The 20,517-nt window shown below is 45.4% G+C and overlaps 1 protein-coding gene across 5 annotated transcripts in view; it reads right to left on the bottom strand.

Annotated features, from left to right (window-relative positions):
- Nucleotides 1–231: 231 nt before the first annotated feature.
- The window catches only part of LOC115112465 (tyrosine-protein kinase CSK), a 49,693-nt gene continuing 29,407 nt past the window's right edge, over nucleotides 232–20,517 (bottom strand). For 4 of the 5 annotated variants that reach the window (XM_065012028.1, XM_065012026.1, XM_065012029.1 and 1 more), the window contains 12 exons: nucleotides 18,171–18,233; nucleotides 9,546–9,659; nucleotides 8,766–8,878; nucleotides 6,181–6,400; nucleotides 4,702–4,795; nucleotides 4,391–4,456; nucleotides 4,186–4,285; nucleotides 3,969–4,059; nucleotides 3,761–3,867; nucleotides 3,337–3,532; nucleotides 3,130–3,216; nucleotides 232–2,909 (listed from right to left, as the gene is read on the bottom strand). In XM_065012028.1, coding sequence (XP_064868100.1) covers nucleotides 2,727–2,909; nucleotides 3,130–3,216; nucleotides 3,337–3,532; nucleotides 3,761–3,867; nucleotides 3,969–4,059; nucleotides 4,186–4,285; nucleotides 4,391–4,456; nucleotides 4,702–4,795; nucleotides 6,181–6,400; nucleotides 8,766–8,878; nucleotides 9,546–9,659; nucleotides 18,171–18,185 — 1,386 coding nt within the window. In that variant the 5' untranslated portion in view covers nucleotides 18,186–18,233 and the 3' untranslated portion in view covers nucleotides 232–2,726. The remainder of the gene's footprint in view (nucleotides 2,910–3,129; nucleotides 3,217–3,336; nucleotides 3,533–3,760; nucleotides 3,868–3,968; nucleotides 4,060–4,185; nucleotides 4,286–4,390; nucleotides 4,457–4,701; nucleotides 4,796–6,180; nucleotides 6,401–8,765; nucleotides 8,879–9,545; nucleotides 9,660–18,170; nucleotides 18,234–20,517) is intronic. The other variant, XM_029639548.2, reaches the window with a different exon arrangement.

Below are 20,517 nucleotides of genomic sequence, written 5' to 3'. Positions count from 1 at the left end.
CTCAACTGTGCGAGAGAAGAACACGCACTGAACTGTGTGTGTAGTTGACAGGATTGTGGCATTTAATTGTGAATATGTGTGTCAGTGTGAGATGAGAATCATACGCAAAAGACCTGGAATGAACCATGACCCTTTCAAGGTAGGCTGACATCTCTGTACCTCACAAGAAGCCTAATGCTACATTTGAACACACAAGAGGGGTGACTAACTGTGGTGTTACCACTATCAGTATATCACACACAGGCTTTTTATTGATGCATTGCATTTTACCAGGCAGATCAATTAAAAACAAATTCTTATTTACAATGAAGGCCTGACGTAACATATTTATCTCCATCCATGAGTTCTACTGGAGTAGACTACACGGTGCCAGCTGGTGGTGATCCATGGTAGTGGTACAACCATCACATGACTGGGTGAGTAAGATTAATCGTTGCACTCTTGCAGTAGCGTAAGCAATAGAGATCTAAATCTGAGAGGTCCCTCTCCAGCAATGCTCCTCCTGTGTTTCCAGCAGCACTGTATAATGTGAGATGGAGTGACGGCCCAGTGTAATGATGGGTCCTGACAGCTGAGCAGAACCGCACAGCCTTGGCTGAGAGCGCCCTGTGTTGTGTAACCAGCCCATTGTTACCACTCTGGACTGTCAGCGCCATCAACATTCATAGGAATCAAAATGAGCCAGCCAGCCAGGGACAACTGTTGGCTCCTTATGTGCAGCAAGCAACAGGGCTGGCGAGACAGGACGAGGGATGGAAACAGAAAGACACATGGGAAAAGAAGGAATGCTTTGAGCCAGAAAGAAAGACACAAAAGCTGAAGATAATTGAGTCAAATGTTTTTTTCTCCCCTTTACAAAAAAAATAAAAATACACAAGACAGAAAAGAAAAGGCCCGTAAAGCTGTTCCATTTGAGCTGGACTGTGTGCTCTGCTCAGTTCAGGCTCAGAATCATTCTGTGTGCCCCCTGTCCTCAGCAGAACATCACTGGAGGCAAATGGAGGAACAGCCACTCCAGAGAAGAGAGAATGGAGAAGAGAATGAATGATGAGAGGAGCTTTAGTCTGTTTGACTGACCATTGGAAATGGAAACAGGTCAGCTGACACAGAACACTGCAGCTTCACAGCTTGAAGGCTCTTTTGGCACATCAGCAATATCTATTATCACACCCTCATAAATACTTCTACATTCTAAAACAGAGCTGCGTGTGAGAATTATTTTAGGCTCAATCTGTGAAGTCACAGGTTCTGACAAGCATTTCGCTACACTCGCAATAACATCTGCTAACCATGTGTATGTGACCAATAAAATGTGATTTGAAGACCACAGGACCAATCCATAGTTAGAATACCTTATTCACAGTTCAACCAAATAAAGATTCATTGGCCCAAGTGTATGTATGAACCCAGTGGGTATGTAAAGTGTGTGGAATTGCTGTATTACCTGTGTAAATGAATATTTACTGTGTGGGAATGTGTGTAATAGCATAATGACTTGAGGTTCACTTCATATGGAACAAACACCCAGGGCATCCCCAGTGGCCCACTGCCCTGCAGTTACCTCTATCATCCAGGACATTCACATGACTGAATAGTACCCAGGTGCTTTCAGAGGGGAGCCCCTACTCCCTGTGATGTCAGTGTTTACATTCTTTCCACACTAATCAGATGGAATGATTTATTCATAATCATGGTAGCATAATAAACATTGAAAGCACTGACAGTTAAACCCAAGGCCTCTCGCACAGCATGCACATACCCAACCCCAGCGTTCGCTTCACACAGACACTAAAACATTCTTATATCCTTCAGTCTGTATTTTCGTGGCTTCTTTAAGTTTTGTGTCTTTTTTTTATCATTTAAATATAAAACAAGCCCACATATGCTGAATCGACCATGTTGAGAAGTGCTCCTCCCTCTCCTGTTCTGTAGTCCTGTGTTGAGTTGGAGATAGGCGCTTCCCAGCTGAGGCTCTTTATGCACTGGCCTCTTTTCTTCTCAAATGTTCACGTTCTCTTTAACGGACATAGAAGAACCTGTTCTGGAGCCGGAGGGAGACAACTTCACAAAGCAAATGAACAACCAACCTCCAAGACAAAATAAAATAAAAAAAGGGATAGAAACTGAATAGTCTGAGTGGCGGAGTAGGTTCTGGAGGCTGAGGGGATCTGGAGCTCTGTATACTGGAGGCACTTTGGCACAGAGCCAAGGCCCCAAGCAAGGCCCCACACATCAGGGTGAGGGACAGACAGCATGCAGCACCACACTACCACCCAACACAGAGATACAGGAATGATCATGGCACAGAGGGAGAGGAGAGATTGAGAGCACCTGACGAACATGTGGAGGAAAAGGCCGGCCTCCCCATTATCACGTTTTGGAAAAGAAGAAAATCAGAAAAGAGTTTGAGGTGGTGACAATGCCACAGTGGAGAGACTGGGAGAACAGGAGGAAGGGGGTAGAGGGAGGCCGATGGAGTGAACAGAGGAAGACAACCAGCTGACAGAAAGCTATACAACACACACACACTGTTCCTTGCTTTCAGAAGAGTAGAGAGGGAAGGTAACACAGGGGAGGGTTTACTACAGTCCCAGGTCAGGTATCAGGCAGGGTGTGGTCTACAGGTGAAGCAGGCAGATGACTTCCGCTCCTGCTCCAGTTAGTTTCCCCCAGCCTGGACGCTCCCTCCCTCCGCTCTAGTCTGCTGTGTCTTCCCTCTCTGCCCCTCACAGGTAGAGCTCCTTGGCTCTGATATGTGACAGCTTGTCTCTCAGCATGCGGAAGGAGGGCCGCAGCCCCACGTCCAGGGTCCAGCACTGCTTCATGACATCGTAAACCACCACCGGGCAGCCGTCGGGGGCGTCCATCTTGTAACCCTTCTCCACCCGCGGCACCACCTCCTTCAGGGGCTGAGGAGCAGAGAGGAGGGCGTTATCAACCCAACCACATACTCTACTAGTACGTTCTAACATCCACTGTCTGAACAGTGGCTTCAACCTATGCCTGTGCACAAGCTTCACAGCTATTAAATGATATGAAATAAATCACTCATCAAGATATAGCCATTTTTGCCTTGCATTGGAGAAGGCAATACAAACAGTTGATGCCCCCTGCTGGAGACATACTTACAATTCTGGGGTAAGGCACACGCCCAAAGGAGTAGATCTCCCATAGCAGGATACCATAACTCCACACGTCTGACTTAGTGGAGAACCTCTGTGGAGGGGGCAGAAAGAGAGGCTGAGGTCAACTACACAAGACACAAAGACAGAGCTTAGGCTACACTATTTAAACATCCTCCCATCTACACTCCCTCCCTCCTTCATCCACCCTCACCTTCTCTCGCAGGGCTTCGGGGGAGGTCCATTTGACGGGCAGTTTGGCAGTGTCCTGTGTGGACGAGGCCTCCTTGGTCAGACCAAAGTCGCTGACCTTGGCGATGTTGTCGTCAGACACCAGCACATTCCGGGCTGCCAGGTCTCTGTGCACAAAGTTATTGGCCTCCAGGTACTCCATGGCTTCACATACGTCACTGCACAGCAGGGGAGAACGAGGAGGAGTCACCAAGTGGAGATGTGAGACACAGATAAAGAGAGAAACAATGGGATCACTCAGCCAAGACAAATAACTCATTTCATTGTATATAAGTGATAGCAATAGCCATTTAAAATACTTTGTTTTCTGGCATCCTCTCCAGGGAAATCACATTATAATTGAATAAAGAAGTCCAATACTGCAGAACTTCCTGAGGATGACTTACAGTGAGAATTTGAGTAAACAGTCTCCTCCCAGCACGGTCCGTCCTCGAGAACGGAGGTAGTCCACTAGACTGCCCTGTGGTGGGGGGAGAGGGGGACGGCTGTCAAGCTGGGAAGCAGGAACAGACCCTATCATAAAGAGACAGTGGACTCCAGCCCACGACCTAGATAGAGTAGTCCCTGGACAAGCAATAGACTAGACTGAAGTACCTTGGCCATGTACTCTGTGACGATGTAGAGACTGCCCCTCTCCTCTACGATCACCCCCAGCAGCTGAACCAGGTTGTTGTGCCTCAGTTGCCTTCAGGGAAGAGAGAGGGTTTTTAGTGACATAGCTACACACTAAGGTGTACAGACACAGAAACACGCAGTAATAAGGAATTAGAGAAAGTGGGTAAGACCATAAAACAGAATGGTTGAGACTTACGTCATGACGGAGGCCTCAGCGATGAACGCCTGGGCCGTGGCGTCGTGTTTGATGCACTTCACTGCCACCTTGGTCCCTCTGTAGTCCCCCACCATCACATCTGAACAGATACATAGAGATGTAACATTGGACAATGACACACAGATCTCACACGGGGATGGAAAGAGACATCTTTATCAGGGCTGGTCTCAGTCAGGGTCTTTACCTCCAAACTCCCCTTTGCCAATGGTCTGGATGAGCTTGAGTTCCTTTCTGTTCAAGGCCCATCCGCCTGTGTGTGTGTGTGGGGGGGGATCGAGAGAGAGAAAGTCAGACTCTGGTTCCAGCAGAACTAATGAAATATCATCATTCCCCAGACAGAGCAAAGCACAAGGTTAAAGACTTACTGCTAATTCAAGTGATTAAACCCAGATTTCCTGTACTACAGAATATGAAGACAGACTGAGTCACTGTGTATTCTTACAGACCAAGATTGACTCAGAGAATGGAAACACAAGGTTAGTAAAGTGTTCTTACTCCTGGAGAATTCATCCTGGGCGGCCACCGTTCCCTCCATCAGCTTTGGCTTGATGAGTCTGGTACAGAGGCCGTCGGCATCTTTAGTGTAGTGCTGAATGGAGATCGGCGAGAGAGAACATGGTGAGTTGGATAGTGTGTGTATTAACAGTAGCTGCATAGTCACACTGAGGAGGTAGAACTGCATTGTCAACCGTATGTCAAAGGCCAGACAACAAAGAGCGGGAGTCAAGAAGGGTCTCAGCAGTCTGGGGTGAAAAGGATGCTGGGATTGTAGGGCTAGAGGGGACTCTGTTAATTAACAGGAGAAGCATGGGAATTGTGTGTTTGGTGGCGAGAGGTCACTAACCACACCTTCCCTTTAGATACACTCACATAATCCTGTCGACACCAACAAGGTCTACATGTGATCATGTTAACCAGTCAAACACACCGGCCATCCTTTTGACCTGTGATTAGTTTGTTAAATCAATGGAGAAGCACCCAGTCAGTGTAATCTGACTGCCACTGTCTGTTTTACATCTGAGTAGCATTCACAACCACCAGATGGCAGCATGGTATAGGAACTATTGTACAAGCTACTAAACAAATATATTCATGTCAAAACTGTATTTGAGCTTTAAAGACCAATTATCAAATTAACACATTATTTCTGCATATTGCAGTCATGAAACCAAGGTTATATAACTGATAATTGGACAATACAAAAATATTCAATGTGCCTGAATACACACAAGTACCCACCATCTATAACAACCCAAGTACTTAACATGTGATTGACTAATCCCTTAAACGCAACAGTGTTTGATTTCCATTATGTGGTTAACACCACAAATCCCACTGAATGTGGGTCTATTAACAGGGAAGGATAACTTGTGTGGAGCCTGTTGTGATAGGCATGGGGCGGCAGGGTCGCCTAGTGGTTAGAGCATTGGACTAGTAACCGGAAGGTTGCAAGTTCAAACCCCCGAGCTGACAAGGTACAAATCTGTCGTTCTGCCCCTGAACAGGCAGTTAACCCACTGTTCCTAGGCCGTCATTGAAAATAATAATTTGTTCTTAACTGACTTGCCTAGTTAAATAAAGATAAAATAAATAAAAAAAATAGGCCAGTGGAAAAGGGGAGAAAAAAAAGGGGAAAAAGAATGAGCTATAAATCACAAGAATGTGAGAAATACAGCCACAATATTAGAAAGAGCGTGAGAGAGCCTATTTAAAAAAGGCAGAACAAGCTATAGGGTGAAAAATAAAAAAGGTACAGCCGACTAGCGCTTGCTAACGTTATCTTAAATCCATACTTGGAGAAAAAGTATCAATAAAATAATATTGATTTCTCCCCGATCAATAACCTCCACCCCCTTTGCCTTCAACTATGTCACTAAGCGTCATTGACGAGTACCTTAACACCGTACAGGGAAGGCAGAGTGGGAGGGAGTAGCCTAAATAGGGAGCGTGTGGGACAGGCTGACACCGCCTTACCTCCACCAGCTGCATGAGGTTCTGGAAGAACTCCTCCTCGTCGATGCTGAGCTTGCCGTTGTGGTAGATGATGCGGTAGTGCTCCACCTTACCGTCACAGCTGACACACAGGGTGTAGTCCCCAGGGTAGTTGGTGCTCTCCCTCGCCAGGAACAGACCAGTCTCTGGGGGGTAGAGGAGGAGCTCTGCCTGCTCCCTCGTTATCTTACCATGGAACCATCTGGAGATGGACACGAGAAGGAGAGGAGAGAGGGGGAGGGACAGGACACAGAGATAGGGCCTTAGTGGACTACAGAAAATTACCATACCAAGGTCATCAAAAGGGCAAAAAGACCATTTATAAGTAGAGGGGAGATCTACTCATTATTGCTAGTGTGCAATGTAATGCATACAAAGCCCTGTATTAAAAGAGTTGATAAACAGTCAGTTATAGACCAGGTAAAGGGGACAATAGCAGTAGATCAGCATAATGTAAGGCAGTGGCATTTCTAGGCAGTTGTACTTAGAGCAGTGGAGTGAGTCTGTCTGTGTCTCAAGGAGCCAGTGAGAAAGTGCCTTGGCGTAAACAGGAAACGCAGACACAGAAAAACACACATGGGCAGGCAGAGATGGAAACTGACACAGGCTCTGCAATAACAGGAAAATGCAAAGCAGCTCAGGGCAGGCAAGGCGCAAGGCAGGGTCTACCAGACCTCTCTATTCATAGAGAGGTGAGACCACACAGAGGAGAGAGGCTTTTAGAGAGAACAGCACAGTGGCTCTCATCCCCTCAGAACAGTCTATAAAACCTGCCCCCGGCTGACCGCAAGGCAAGCTGCAGGACACTGGACTTAGAAAGCTCTCTTAGGGAAAACGCACGTGGTTCCCTTCTTTGTTTTGCCTCAAGCTATTAAACACGGCCTCCATCTCACCTCATGTACAAGATCTACAGGCTTCTACTGGATAAACTCCACCCCTTGCTTGGCTTTTACCTTAAGATCATTCATCTCTTATCTGTAGTAGACCCTGACACAGAATCCTCCAGCAGTATGGAAACAGGAGCAGTAGGAGGTCCACAGGGGTCTCTCTGGGGGCTGGTGAGTTAAGGGTAATCAAAGTGTGTAATTGATTTACACACTTCCCTTCCTCCCTCCGTTGTCCAGCACAAAGACAGACAGAGCAGGGCCTGTGCAAAGCGGCTTAATGCGGAGGGAGGATTGAGTTGATTAGATCAGCGGAGCTGCTTCTCCATGGACAGCAGCCTCCTTAACTCCCATTAATCTGAGAGCAGGCACAGTAAGCCAGCAGTCAGCCAGACACCGAGTAAACAACAGCCAAAACACAGGAGGAGCACACAGGAGCTACCAGCCAAACATATGACCAACCAGTCAGACTATTTAATGAGGAAGCAGGGCATGTAATATGCCATTTATATGTTTCAGTTTGTGCCATTCACTAGGGAGAACAGGCTGCTAGAAGTAAGGGGGAAATAGAGTAAGGAAGGAGGTAGGAGAGAGAGACTGCAGTGAGCAGGGGACCTTCCACTCTGTTGGAAGGGAGGCCTTTTGCCAGTATTCTTTAGGGTGGTGCTGTAACCCCACCTCCCTTCCAACAGAGTGGATGATTTCCAGCAGGTGGCAGCAGTGAGCTGTGAGGTCAAAGAGCAGCATCTCTCAGGGTGTGGAGATCAACAGACCCAAGAACACAGCTGACACTGTTAGTTATATAAGCCAACAGGGAGTTTTTCCCAAGACATCTGTTACCAATTCATAATAACATAATAACAACAACCCCCCTCAGACTCACACCACTAACCACTCCTCTGAGGGTATCCACAGGGCTGATGTATTATTGGCTGTATTTACAGAGAGTTTGCTCTCTTACAGCTGAAGGAGAGTAGGCGGGCAGTGGACTCTGCCCAGTCCCTCCACTGGTGACCTCTACTTCATAAGGACAGCAAACCCACTCACTCACTCCCTCTAGTCAGTTCCCTGTCCAGTGGAGTAGCCTCGACTTTGTTCTTCCTTGTAACACTTGACTGGTTGCCCTTCACCACACAGCTTGAGCTTTCCTCTCCTCAGCTGGGCGGTTAAGCTCAGAAGAATGAGATGTTGGGGCAGAGAGTCTGCAGTGTGTGTGTGTGTGTGTGTGTGTGTGTGTGTGAGAGAGAGAGACACACACCATCAGTGTGTTTTGGTCCAACACGTTTGAGTGCATCAACTTCAGCCTTGTCCTGTGTGTGTGTGTGTGTGTGAGTGAGATAACTGTGATTATCTCCTGGCCTCCAGTTTTATACAATTTGCATAAGTCTAATTTTTTTCCTCTTTTGAAATAGCTGGCCCTTCAAAGAGCCAGATTCAAATCGGAGCGGCACTTAGCCCCACCCACATTGGCAGGCAGCCACCCAGAGAGCAGACGGGACAGAGAAGAGGCGGTAAAAAAATAACAAATATTACCAACGTCTCCTGTCAGGCCTTTGTAACACCCCCCTTCTAATGAACTAAGCACCATAGTCATACCTTTAATATACAGTGAAACATGGGAACTTTTCACAGGTAAGGGCACATCTTATGTGACAGAGCAGCAAGGTCCTATCATGTACTTACGGCATAAGACTGAGTTTTCCCCCTGACTTGACCCCTTCCCTTTTCTGGACGTAGTTAGCTGGGATGGTTCCCTCTCTGCCCACTGTGTTCTTCGCTTTGTACCAGTTGGGATCCTGAAATAACAGCAGAAACACCCTTTAACCTCTACGGGATCGGTGTACTAATGTGATTAGCATGAGGATGTAAGTAACAAAACATTTTCCCAGGACATAGAAATATCAGATAACTACACTGTAAGATGTACAGTAACTGTTACTGTGAAATAATACCATGCTATTATTTGAGGAGAGTGCACAATTATGAACTTGAAATGAATGAATTAACAAACCAATTAGGCAGTCTTGATACAACATTTTGAACAGAAATGCTATGGTTAATTGGATCAGTCTAAAACTTTGCACATACACTGATGATCTAGTGGCCAAAATCTAAATTGTGCCTGGGCTGGAATAATACATTATGGCTTTCTCTTGCATTTTAAAGATGGTACAAAAAGTGTGTGTTGTCTTTTACCAGATCCAATGTGTTATATTCTACTACATTAATTTCACATTTCCACAAACTTCAGTGTTTCCTTTCAAATGTAATCAAGAATATACATATCCTTGCTTCAGCTCCTGAGCTACAGGTGTCATTTTAGGTGAAAATTGAAGAAAAAAAGGGTCCAATCCTTAAGAGGTTTTAACACCGTTGTATAATACCTGTATAACTACACAAGTCCAGCAATATAACGGTTTTACACTTACATTTCCACAGTTTGGAAAGGTGAGCAGTGCTTACCCTGGTGACTCCAATTATGGTCAACACATCTCCTTTACAGAAAGGCAGGTCCTGTTCATTCGTCGACTGGAAGTTGTACTTGGCTACACACTCTGTGCCAGGCAACCATGGCACCTAGGTCACGAGTGAAGAGGAGAGGCGCTGTTATAAAGGCTGAGATTGACTACAGTGAAAGGTTACAGATAGTCATAGCTTAGACGAGTGAATAGCATTTGTCGTCATTGACACTCTAGGGAGAAATTCAATTGCAATCGGGTTAAAATAACACATAACAAGCATTTAAAAAAAGGTCTACTATTCAAATCTTAAATAAGCATGCACCATTCAGAAAATGTAGCACTAAGAACAGATATAGCCCTTCGTTCACTCCAGACCCGACTGCCCTTGACCAGCACAAAAACATCCTGTGGTGTACTGCATTAGCATTGAATAGCCCCCGCGATATGCAACTTTTCAGGAAAGTTCGGAACCAATATACACAGGCAGTTAAGAAAGCAAAGCCTAGCTTTTTCAAAAATAAATTTGTACAAACTCCAAAAAGTTCTGGAACACTAAAGTCCATGACGAATAAGAGCACTTCCTCCCAGCTGCCCACTGTACTGAGGCTAGGAAACACTGTCACCGATAAATCTATGATCATTTCAATAAGCATTTTTCTACGGCTGGCCATGCTTTCCACCTGGCTACCCCTACCCCAGTCAACAGCTCTGCACCCCCCAGAGCAACTTGCCCAAGCCTCCCTCACCCAAATCCAGATAGCGGATGTTCTGAAAGAGTTGCAAAATCTAGACCCCTACAAATCAGCTGGGCTAGACAATCTGGACCCTCTCTTTCTAAAATTATCCACCACAATTGTTGCAACCCCTATTACTAGCCTGTTCAACCTCTCGTAACGTCTGAGATCCCCAAAGATTGGAAAGCTGCCGCGGTCCCACTCTTCAAATGGGGTGACACTTTAGACCCAAACGGTTACAGAACTATATCTATCCGACCCTGCCTTTAAAAAAAAAGTATTCGAAAGCCAAGTTAATAAACAGATCACCGACCATTTCGTACCTTCTCCACTATGCAATCTGTTTTCCGAGCTGGTCATGGGTGCACCTGAGGCACGCTCAAGGTCCTAAACGATATCATAACCGCCATCAATAAAAGACAATGTGCAGAAGTCTTCATCAACCTGGTCAAGGCTTTCGACTCTGTCAATCACAACATTCTTATTGGCAGACTAAACAGCCTTGGTTTCTCTAATAACTACCTCGCTTGGTTCACCAACTACTTCTCAGATAGAGTTGTGTGTCAAATCGGAGGGCCCGTTGTCCGGACCTCTGGCAGTCTGTGGGGTGCCACAGGGTTCAATTCTCGGGCCGACTCTTCTCTGTATACATCAATGATGTATCGCTAGCAGCTGTCTTGCTGCTGGTGATTCTCTGATCCACCTCTACGCAGACGACACCATTCTGTAAACTTCTGGCCCTTCTTTGGACACTTAACAAACCTCCAGATGAGCTTTAATGCCATACAGCTCTCCTTCCATAGCCTCCAACTGCTCTTAAATGCAAGTAAAACTAAATGCATGTTCTTCAACCGATAGCTGCCCGCACCCACCCGCCCGTCTAGCATCACTACTCTGGATGGTTCTGACTTAGGTATTTGTAGTTGTCCACATATTCTAGGTGTCTGGTTAGACTGTAAACTCTCCTTCCAGACTCACATTAAGCATCTCCAATCCAAATCTAGAATCGACTTCCTATTTCGCAACAAAGCATCCTTCACTCATGCTGCCAAACATACCCTCGTAAAACTGACTGTCCTACCGATCCTAGTCACCATAGCAGCACCCACCCGTAGCACGCGCTCCAGAAGGTATATTTCACTGGACACCCCCAAAGCCAATTCCTACTTTGGCCGCCTTTCCTTCCAGTTCTCTGCTGCTAATGACTGGAACGAATTGCAAAAATCACTGAAGCTGAAGACTTAGATTTCCCTCACTAAATTTAAGCATCAGCTGTCAGAGCAGCTTACAGATCATTGCACACCCAACTACCTCATCCCCATATTTGTGCCAGCAGCATACCACCCTGCATACCACTGCTGGCTTGCTTCTGAAGCTAAGCAGGGTTGGTCCTGGTCAGTCCCTGGATAGGAGACCAGATGCTGCTGGAAGTGGTGTTGGAGGGCCAGTAGGAGGTACTCTTTCCTCTGGTCTAAAAATATCCCAATGCCCCAGGGCAGTGATTGGGGACACTGCCCTGTGTAGGGTGCTGTCTTTCGGATGGGACGTTAAACGGGTGTCCTGACTGAGGTCATTAAAGATCCCATGGCACTTATTGTAAGAGTAGGGGTGTTAACCCCGGTGTCCTGGCTAAATTCCCAATCTGGCCCTCAAACCATCACGGTCACCTAATAATCCCCAGTTCACAATTGGCTCATTCATCCCCCTCCTCTCCACTGTAACTATTCCCCAGGTAGTTGCTGCAAATGAGAATGTGTTCTCAGTCAACTTACCTGGTAAAATAACGTAAAATAAATAATTGTTATCTATTTTGCTCCTTTGCACCCCAGTATTTCTACTTGCACATTCATCTTCTGCACATCTATCGCTCGTGTTTAATTGCTCAATTGTAATTGTTTCGCCACTATGACCTATTTATTACCTCCATAATCTTACTACATTTGCACACACTGTATATAGACTTTTCTATTGTGTTATTGACTGTAAGTTTATTTATTCCACGTGTAACTGTGTTGTTTGTATCGCAATGCTTTGCTTCATCTTGGCCAGATCGCAGTTGTAAATGAGAACTTGTTCTCAACAAGTTAAATAAAGGTGGCGGGGGAAAAAATTGCTACACTGGTTTGTCCTACACGCTGTTCAGACCATATAGCATGTGGGCCTATTCTTTAGGCATTAACTGAGGCTCCTACATCTAAACGGTGGTGTTGTGGCATTAGTGTTGTAAATAGCATCTTCACAGGAGTCATGGTTGCATGTTATCAGCTAGAGGCAATGACAGTACACAGCAGCGTGTGTGTGTGTGTGTGTGTGTGTGTGTGTGTGTGTGAGAGAGACACACAAGGTGTCCAAAATGGCACCATATTCCCTGGAGGCTCTGGTCATAAGTAGTGCACTATATAGGGAATAGGGTGGGACGCAGCCACTATCCTCATATAACCTGGCGTATTCCTGAAGCAATGCTCTACGCACAGCTCTGTATGTCTGATATCGTTATCGGGACACATATCCCTCAATCATTTCCCGATAGGAGTCAGAGAGACGAGCGTCACAGAGGGAGCGATGTGAGAGTTATGTACTGTTGTGTGCCAAAGATTAAAATAATTTGGGTTGATAAGCAAATGTGAATATGGGGGATGCAAGGGGGTTGTAATCATGCTTTGTGGCTGCTGGCAGATGAAAAGCAGAAGCACTAATGTCAGTCAGGAAATATGACACGTCTGGAAGGGGCACGGCACATTAGAATGTGTGTGTAAGTAGGATGCGTGCATGCATTAGTGACTCATGGGTCGACTCATAACCTGCAGTCCCCGTGGTTGTATCTACGGGGCAGGCGCGTTTAGGGTCATGACATATTGTGTGGATGAAGGTGGGTTGGGTTGAATAAAAGAGAAAACAATACCTTTAAAAGAGAAGAAAAAAAAGAACAATGTAGAATTCTTGTGCATTTTATAATAACAGGCTACACTGGTTCTCTTTCATTACTTTAGGCTGTCAGCCTGAGCTTCAGGGCCCAACTGTACGTGCGTCAAATCGCCTATACACCAATCACAAAATTATTTTGGGAACAGGCAGAGAAAGTTGGGAGTTTAATTCAATAAGAGAAAAGCTGCGAAATGGAAAGCTGAAAATAAAGAGAAGCGAGGGCCAGAGAAGTAATGTTTGGGAAAGCATTGGTGATGTGGTAAGAGGATGATAGCAGTGTTCTGTGTGATGGCTCTGTACAAATTTGACAGTCACAAGACTGGGGACATCAAATATGCCTATGGCACATCAAGGGAACAGTAGCCTATTGTTCAGATGGGTTCAATGGAAAATTAAATCTGGACACTAACCTCTCATAGCCTTAATATTAACACCTGCAGAATTAAAAATTTATTGCAGTAAAATGATAGACCAAATGTAGGCAACATTTTTACTCAGTTCTTTCTTTCATCTAGTGAGAATGCAAATGCACAGTTAGACGGCACCTCTTCATGCGGTATACTTGTTGAAATCATAAAAGCTGATAGTATTACAACCACATAAGATTTCAGTTCTGCTTGGGTGCATATTTTATCAGAAACATGTTGGATCGTTTTCATAGCTTTCTATTTCCTTACAACGGGTCAAACTTTGCACAGAAAATGTTCTGTTTTGAGTTTAAAATTTAAATTAAAAAAATCCACCCAACCAGTCCCTAAACGTCTTTGCTCCGCAAAAGAAGCAGGGATGACAGAACTTTACCGATGTCAACTAGATTGAAGCATTCATTATATCGATTTATGACAATATTATGTTGAGCAAGGATTTATTTAGTCTTCTACGGCAGTGATTCTCAACTGGTGCATGGTTATAAGTGGGTTGTAGGTGCCCCCCCCATAAAAAAAAAAAAATCTAATAGTTTATAACATTTATGGGGGGGGGGGGGGATGTTTACATTTTTTATAATTTAATCTCAGATGTTTTTCTTCAATCACAGTATTTTCAATATTGAGCTATTAGCAGAACGATTGTGGTCTCAAACCTGCGAGTTTATTAACCATCATCAAGAATATCGGTCTCTCTGACAATTTTTCTTGGGTCACAAAAACTATATCTATTTTGCCAATTGGATTGATCCCCTCTACCACATGGAACCCCACTAATCTACTAACAGAAACACACGAAATGGCTAAAAACTGAACACCGTTCTACGCTAGCCTGCTGCCAATGGCCCGGCTAGCTGTCTGAATCGCCGTGACCCCAACCAACCTCACTACTAAATGGACCCTTATGATCACTCGACTAAGCATGCCTCTCCTTAATGTCAATATGCCTTGTCCATTGCTGTTCTGGTTAGTGTTTATTGGCTTATTTCACTGTAGAGCCTCTAACCCTGCTCATTATACCTTATCCAACCTTTCAGTTCCACCACCCACACATGCGATGACATCACCAGGTTTCAATGATGTTTCTAGAGACAATCTCTCATCATCACTCAATACCTAGGTTTAGCTCCACTGTATTCACATCCTACCATACCTTTGTCTGTACATACCTTGAAGCTATTTTATCGCCCCCAGAAACCTCCTTTTACTCTCTGTTCCGGACGTTCTAAACGACCAATTCTCATAGCTTTTAGCCGTACCCTTATCCTACTCTGTTCCTCTGGTGATATTGAGGTGAATCGAGGCCCTGCAGTGCCTAGCTCCACTCTTATTCCCGAGGCGCTCTCTTTTGATGACTTCTGTAACCGTAATAGCCTTGGTTTCATGCATGTTAACATTAGAAGCCTCCAAACTACAACATTTTCAGGCAAGATAGAACGGCCAAAGGGGGCGGTGTCGCAATCTACTGCAGAGATAGGACAGAACTCTGCAGGCTACTATCCAGGTCTGTACCCAAACAATTTGAACTTCTACTTTTAAAAATCCACCTCTCTAAAAACAAGTCTCTCACTGTTGCCACCTCCTATAGACCACCCTCTGCCCCCAGCTGTGCTCTGGACACCATATGTGAACTGATTGCCCCTCATCTATCTTCAGAGCTCCTGCTGCTAGGCGACCTAAACTAGAACATGCTTAACACCCCAGCCATCCTACAATCTAAGATTGATGCCCTCAATCTCACACAAATTATCAATGAACCTACCAGGTACCACCCAAAAGCCGTAAACACAGGCACCCTCATAGATATCATCCTAACCAACTTGCCCTCTAAATACACCTCTGCTATTTTCAACCAAGATCTCAGCGATCACTGCCTCATTGCCTGCATCCGTAATGGGTCAGCAGTCAAACGATCTCCACTAATCACTGTCAAACGCTCCCTGAAACACTTCAGCGAGCAGGCCTTTCTAATCGACCTGGCCGGGGTATCCTGGAAGGATATTGATCTCATCCCATCAGTAGAGGATGCCTGGTTATTTAAAAAAAAATGCCTTCCTCACAAGCTTAAATAAGCATGCCCCATTCAAGAAATTTAGAAGCAGGAAGAGGTATAGCCCCTGGTTCTCTCCAGACCTGACTGCCCTTAACCAACACAAAAACATCCTATGGCGTTCTGCATTAGCATCAAACAGCCCCTGTGATATGAAACTTTTCAGGGAAGCTAGAAACCAATACACAGGCAGTTAGAAAAGCAAAGGCTAGCTTTTTCAAGCAGAAATTTGCTTCCTGCAACACAAACTCAAAAAAGTTCTGGGACACTGTAAAGTCCTTGGAGAATAAGAACACCTCCTCCCAGCTGCCCACTGCACTGAGGATAGGAAACACGGTCACTACCGATAAATCCACTATAATTGAGAATTTCAATAAGCATTTTTCTATGGCTGGCCATGCTTTCCACCCGGCTACCCCGGTCAACAGCACTGCACCCCCCACAGCAACTCGCCCAAGCCTTCCCCATTTCTCCTTCTCCCAAATCCAATCAGCTGATGTTCTGAAAGAACTGCAAAATCTGGACCCAAATCAGCCGGGCTAGACAATCTGGACCCCTTCTTTCTAAAATTATCTGCCGAAATTGTTGCAACCCCTATTACTAGCCTGTTCAATCTCTTTCGTGTCATCTGAGATTCCCAAAGATTGGAAAGCAGCTGCGGTCATCCACCTCTTCAAAGGGGGGGGGACACTCGACCCAAACTGCTACAGACCTATATCTATCCTCCCCTGCCTTTCTAAGGTCTTCGAAAGCCAAATCAACAAACAGATTACCGACCATTTCGAATCCCACCATACCTTCTCCGCTATGCAATCTGGTTTCAGAGCTGGTCATGGGTGTACCTCAGCCACACTCAAGGTCCTAAACAATATCTTAACCACCATCGATAAGAAACAATACTGTGCAGCCGTATTCATTGACCTGGCCAAGGCTTTCGACTCTGTCAATCACCACATCCTCATCGGCAGACTCGATATCCTTGGTTTCTCAAATGATTGCCTCGCCTGGTTCACAAACTATTTCTCTGATAGAGTTCAGTGTGACAAATCGGAGGCCCTGTTGTCCGGGCCTCTGGCAGTCTCTATGGGGGTGCCACAGGGTTCAATTCTTGGACCGACTCTTCTCTGTATACATCAATGATGTCGCTCTTGCTGCTGGTGATTCTCTGATCCACTTCTACGCAGACGACACCATTCTGTATACTTCTGGCCCTTCTTTGGACTGTGTTAACAACCCAGACGAGCTTCAATGCCATACGACTCTCCTTCCGTGGCCTCCAATTGCTCTTAAATACAAGTAAAACTAAATGCATGCTCTTCAACCCCTCGCTGCCTGCACCTGCCCGCCCTTCCAACATCACTACTCTGGACGGTCCTGTCTTAGAATATGTGGACAACCACAAATACCTAGGTGTCTGGTTAGACTGTAAACTCTCCTACCAGACTCACATCAAATATCTTCAATCCAAAGTTACATCTAGAATTGGCTTCCTATTTCGCAACAAAGCATCCTTCACTCATGCTGCCAAACATACCCTTGTAAAACTGACCATCCTACCGATCCTAGACTTCGGCTACGTCACTTACAAAAATAGACTCCAATACCCTACTCAATAAATTGGATGCAGTCTATCACAGTGCCATCCGTTTTATCACCAAAGCCCCATATACTACCCACCATTGCGACCTGTACGCTCTCGTTGGCTGGCCCTCGCTTCATACTCGTCGCCAAACCCACTGGCTCCAGGTCATCTACAAGACCCTGTTAGGTAAAGTCCCCCCTTATCTCACCTCGCTGGTCACCATAGCAGCACGCACCTGTAGCACGCGCTCCAGCAGGTAGATCTCTCTGGTCACCCCCAAAACCAATTCTTACTTTGGCCGCGTCACCTTCCAGTTCTCTGCTGCCAATGACTGGAACAAACTACAAAAATCTCTGAAACTGGAAACACTTATCCCCCTCACTAGCTTTAAGCACCAGCTGTCAGAGCAGCTCAAAGATTACTGCACCTGTACATAGCCCATCTAATTTTGCTCCTTCACCCCCATTATTTCTCTACTTTGCACATTCTTCCACTGCAAATCTACCATTCCAGTGTTTATTTTGATTTTTTAAACATTTGTGGTTTTTACTTGCCATATTGTATTTACTTCGCCACCATGGCCTTTACCTCCCTTCTCACCTCTTTTGCTCACATTGTATATAGACTCATTTTTCTACTGTATATTTGTTTTACTCCATGTGTAACTCTGTTGTTGTATGTGTCGAACTGCTTTGCTTTATCTTGGCCAGGTCGCAAATGTAAATGAGAACTTGTTCTCAACTTGCCTAAATAAAGGTGAAATAAAAATGAATTTAAAAAATATGCGCAAAATGTTATTGGGCCTCTGATTTTCACATACAGTTGGATGGGTTATTAGCAATTGCGAGCAGGGGTGAACAAACAGTTGACTTTCGCACTACTAGCATGTGCAGGTGTGTTCTCCTCTCACCTGGATCCCAGACATGGTAAAGGGGGTGTGGGAGGTGTCCTCAGGCAGGTGTCACCATCAGAGCTGCAGGACAACAGAAGAGAAGATGGTCAACCTCTGACAGACTAACACCACACTGGAACAGGATGTATGCTCAGCCTGGTAGACAACCACATGTGGTCTGGTCACTAAGCAAAAGAGAAACAGATTCAAAATGTTACTCTGGTTAGTTCTGTTAAACAGCTTTAATCTGCAGTTTACTGCATGTCAACTCAGTAGCTGTGAATAAGCTTCACATGCAGAGGAAAAATAGTCTACTGTCACTACCTTGTTTTTCAACCAATGTGCATGAACACTGGCACAACCTCATCTACTGCAAAAAAAATTAAACACTTAATGTGCTGTTATAGACTTCAATAGCCTACGTACTAGAATTTGTGAAATATAGGCCCCCAAAAAATAAAGACTGCTCTATGCAGATAATCATTTCTAAGCGCTAATAATTGCGCCTCTCCACGGTGACCTTCAGAGCGAGGTGAATGAATGAGAGTTGATCCTCCCAAAGGAAATGAAGCCTCCCTCTGCCTGTTGTCCACTGCTCAGATCGCTAAAGCTAAACCCACCACTTTCTCAGCTCATCTGTGTCAGGCAAAGCGCTGTGCTTGTGAGAGCTGAATGATCTGTATTGGCTGGAGGTAGCCGACCCTACAGTGTTTCTACCTACAGTAGACGGGCAGTTCTGAGAGAGCAGTATGTAGGCTAGCCTACAGTATGCAGGGCTGTAAGAGAGCAGTATGGTCTGTATCAGCTGCATCTTGGCTACATTAGTGAGCAGTATGATCTGTTTTGGCTGGATCTAGGCTATTGTATGCAGGCAAAACACAGCAGATGCCGGGCCTGAAGTGTGTCTCTGTGCTCTGTCCCTGAGGATGAGAAAGAGGAGGAAGCCAGAGATAAGACTAGAGGCACACGACAAGGCCATACAGTTTATGCTGAATCAGACAAAAAGGCACACACGGCATGGTCAATTCACCACAGGAGGGCCAGTACAGTATCTCACAACCTCATCCACTGCCTCTCAACTCAGGCCGGCCGAGAACAGGAAGTGAGGGGGAACTGGAAGTGGCTGACTCGTATTTTCCGATGGCTTGGTGTTGTGGTGGTGGGGGGGGGTTTTGGAATTCCATAAATGTACGGTAGAGTTCTAGAACCATTAAATTATGCATGTCTCATCCATACAGCCACTACGGTGTATCAATGGCTCACAGCACAGCAGAGCACTGCGTGTCCTGTATCCTGTGTTAAAACAGGAAGTTGGCTAATTGCAGACTGCTGCAGATCTGTATGCAAACTGACAGAGCCAAATATAGCAGCTCTGGTATACCCAGAGGCCACCCACTTTTCTATTTGGAATTCTTAGTGTCAGTCAGTGCAAAGGGAAAGCATCGCAACAAAAACCTGTTGTTTTTAATAATAAATACGCATCTCTAATCTAGCCTACTTCCATCGTCCTCTAAGAGGGACTGAACATCCTCCTCACTTCAGTGTCAGTCAGTGTTTGAAACAGCCATATTCCATCATCCATTGCTCCTATAGTGCTGGTGAAAGGAGAAGATTCAACACAGAGCCGGTGAGGAAATACAGGCAAGGTTTCTGAACCAAGGTAGGAAGGCGGATTACATCTGAGAAATGAGCTCAACTCCAGCAGCAGTGTTGACGTACTGAGGTCAAAGACAGATGCTTAGCACCCACTCAGCAAGTCTAGTTCACTGAGGTGCCTACACACACAGCCATGTGAGTGATGCTCTATACCTCAGAGTGTAATCTCCTCCTTTCCCACTCCCTCATCCCTCCATTCTTTTCAGCTCTCGCAGGCTCCCTGATGATATCGCTACCATGGAAACCAACAGTGATGTAACACACACTATACAGCCATGATAACTACCTCTTCATATAGCAGAACACTCCTTTCTCTGCTGAGTTCAATGACAGTCATTAGGTGCTCCATTTAGGCTACATTCACACTAGGTCTAAATCAATTCATTCACAGAGCCAAGAAATACTGCTGAGAAAGAGACACCGTACTACAGACAACCATAAATAAACTCCATTTTACAAGCACAGCGCTCTGCTGAGGTATCTAGTTGGAAAAACTTTACGTCACTCTCCAGTGAGTGTAAAAAACACATCTCTGAAAGGAAAACCATCCATCCAAAACCTCTCAGTACTCCTCTCTAGCCATCTAGTGCTGAATGAACACAGACAGTATCCACAGCCAAATCTATTATTTCTACCACGTCATGCTTATGTGTAGTCAACAAGCACTAAGCAAGTAGGTACTGTATATATGTTTGCCAGAAGAGCCTCC

This window comes from Oncorhynchus nerka, linkage group LG27 (genome assembly GCF_034236695.1).
Source record: "Oncorhynchus nerka isolate Pitt River linkage group LG27, Oner_Uvic_2.0, whole genome shotgun sequence".
NCBI classification, from domain to species: domain Eukaryota; kingdom Metazoa; phylum Chordata; class Actinopteri; order Salmoniformes; family Salmonidae; genus Oncorhynchus; species Oncorhynchus nerka.
The sequence above is the reverse complement of the archived record's forward strand: the minus strand, read 5'-3'. Positions and strand labels throughout refer to the sequence as shown.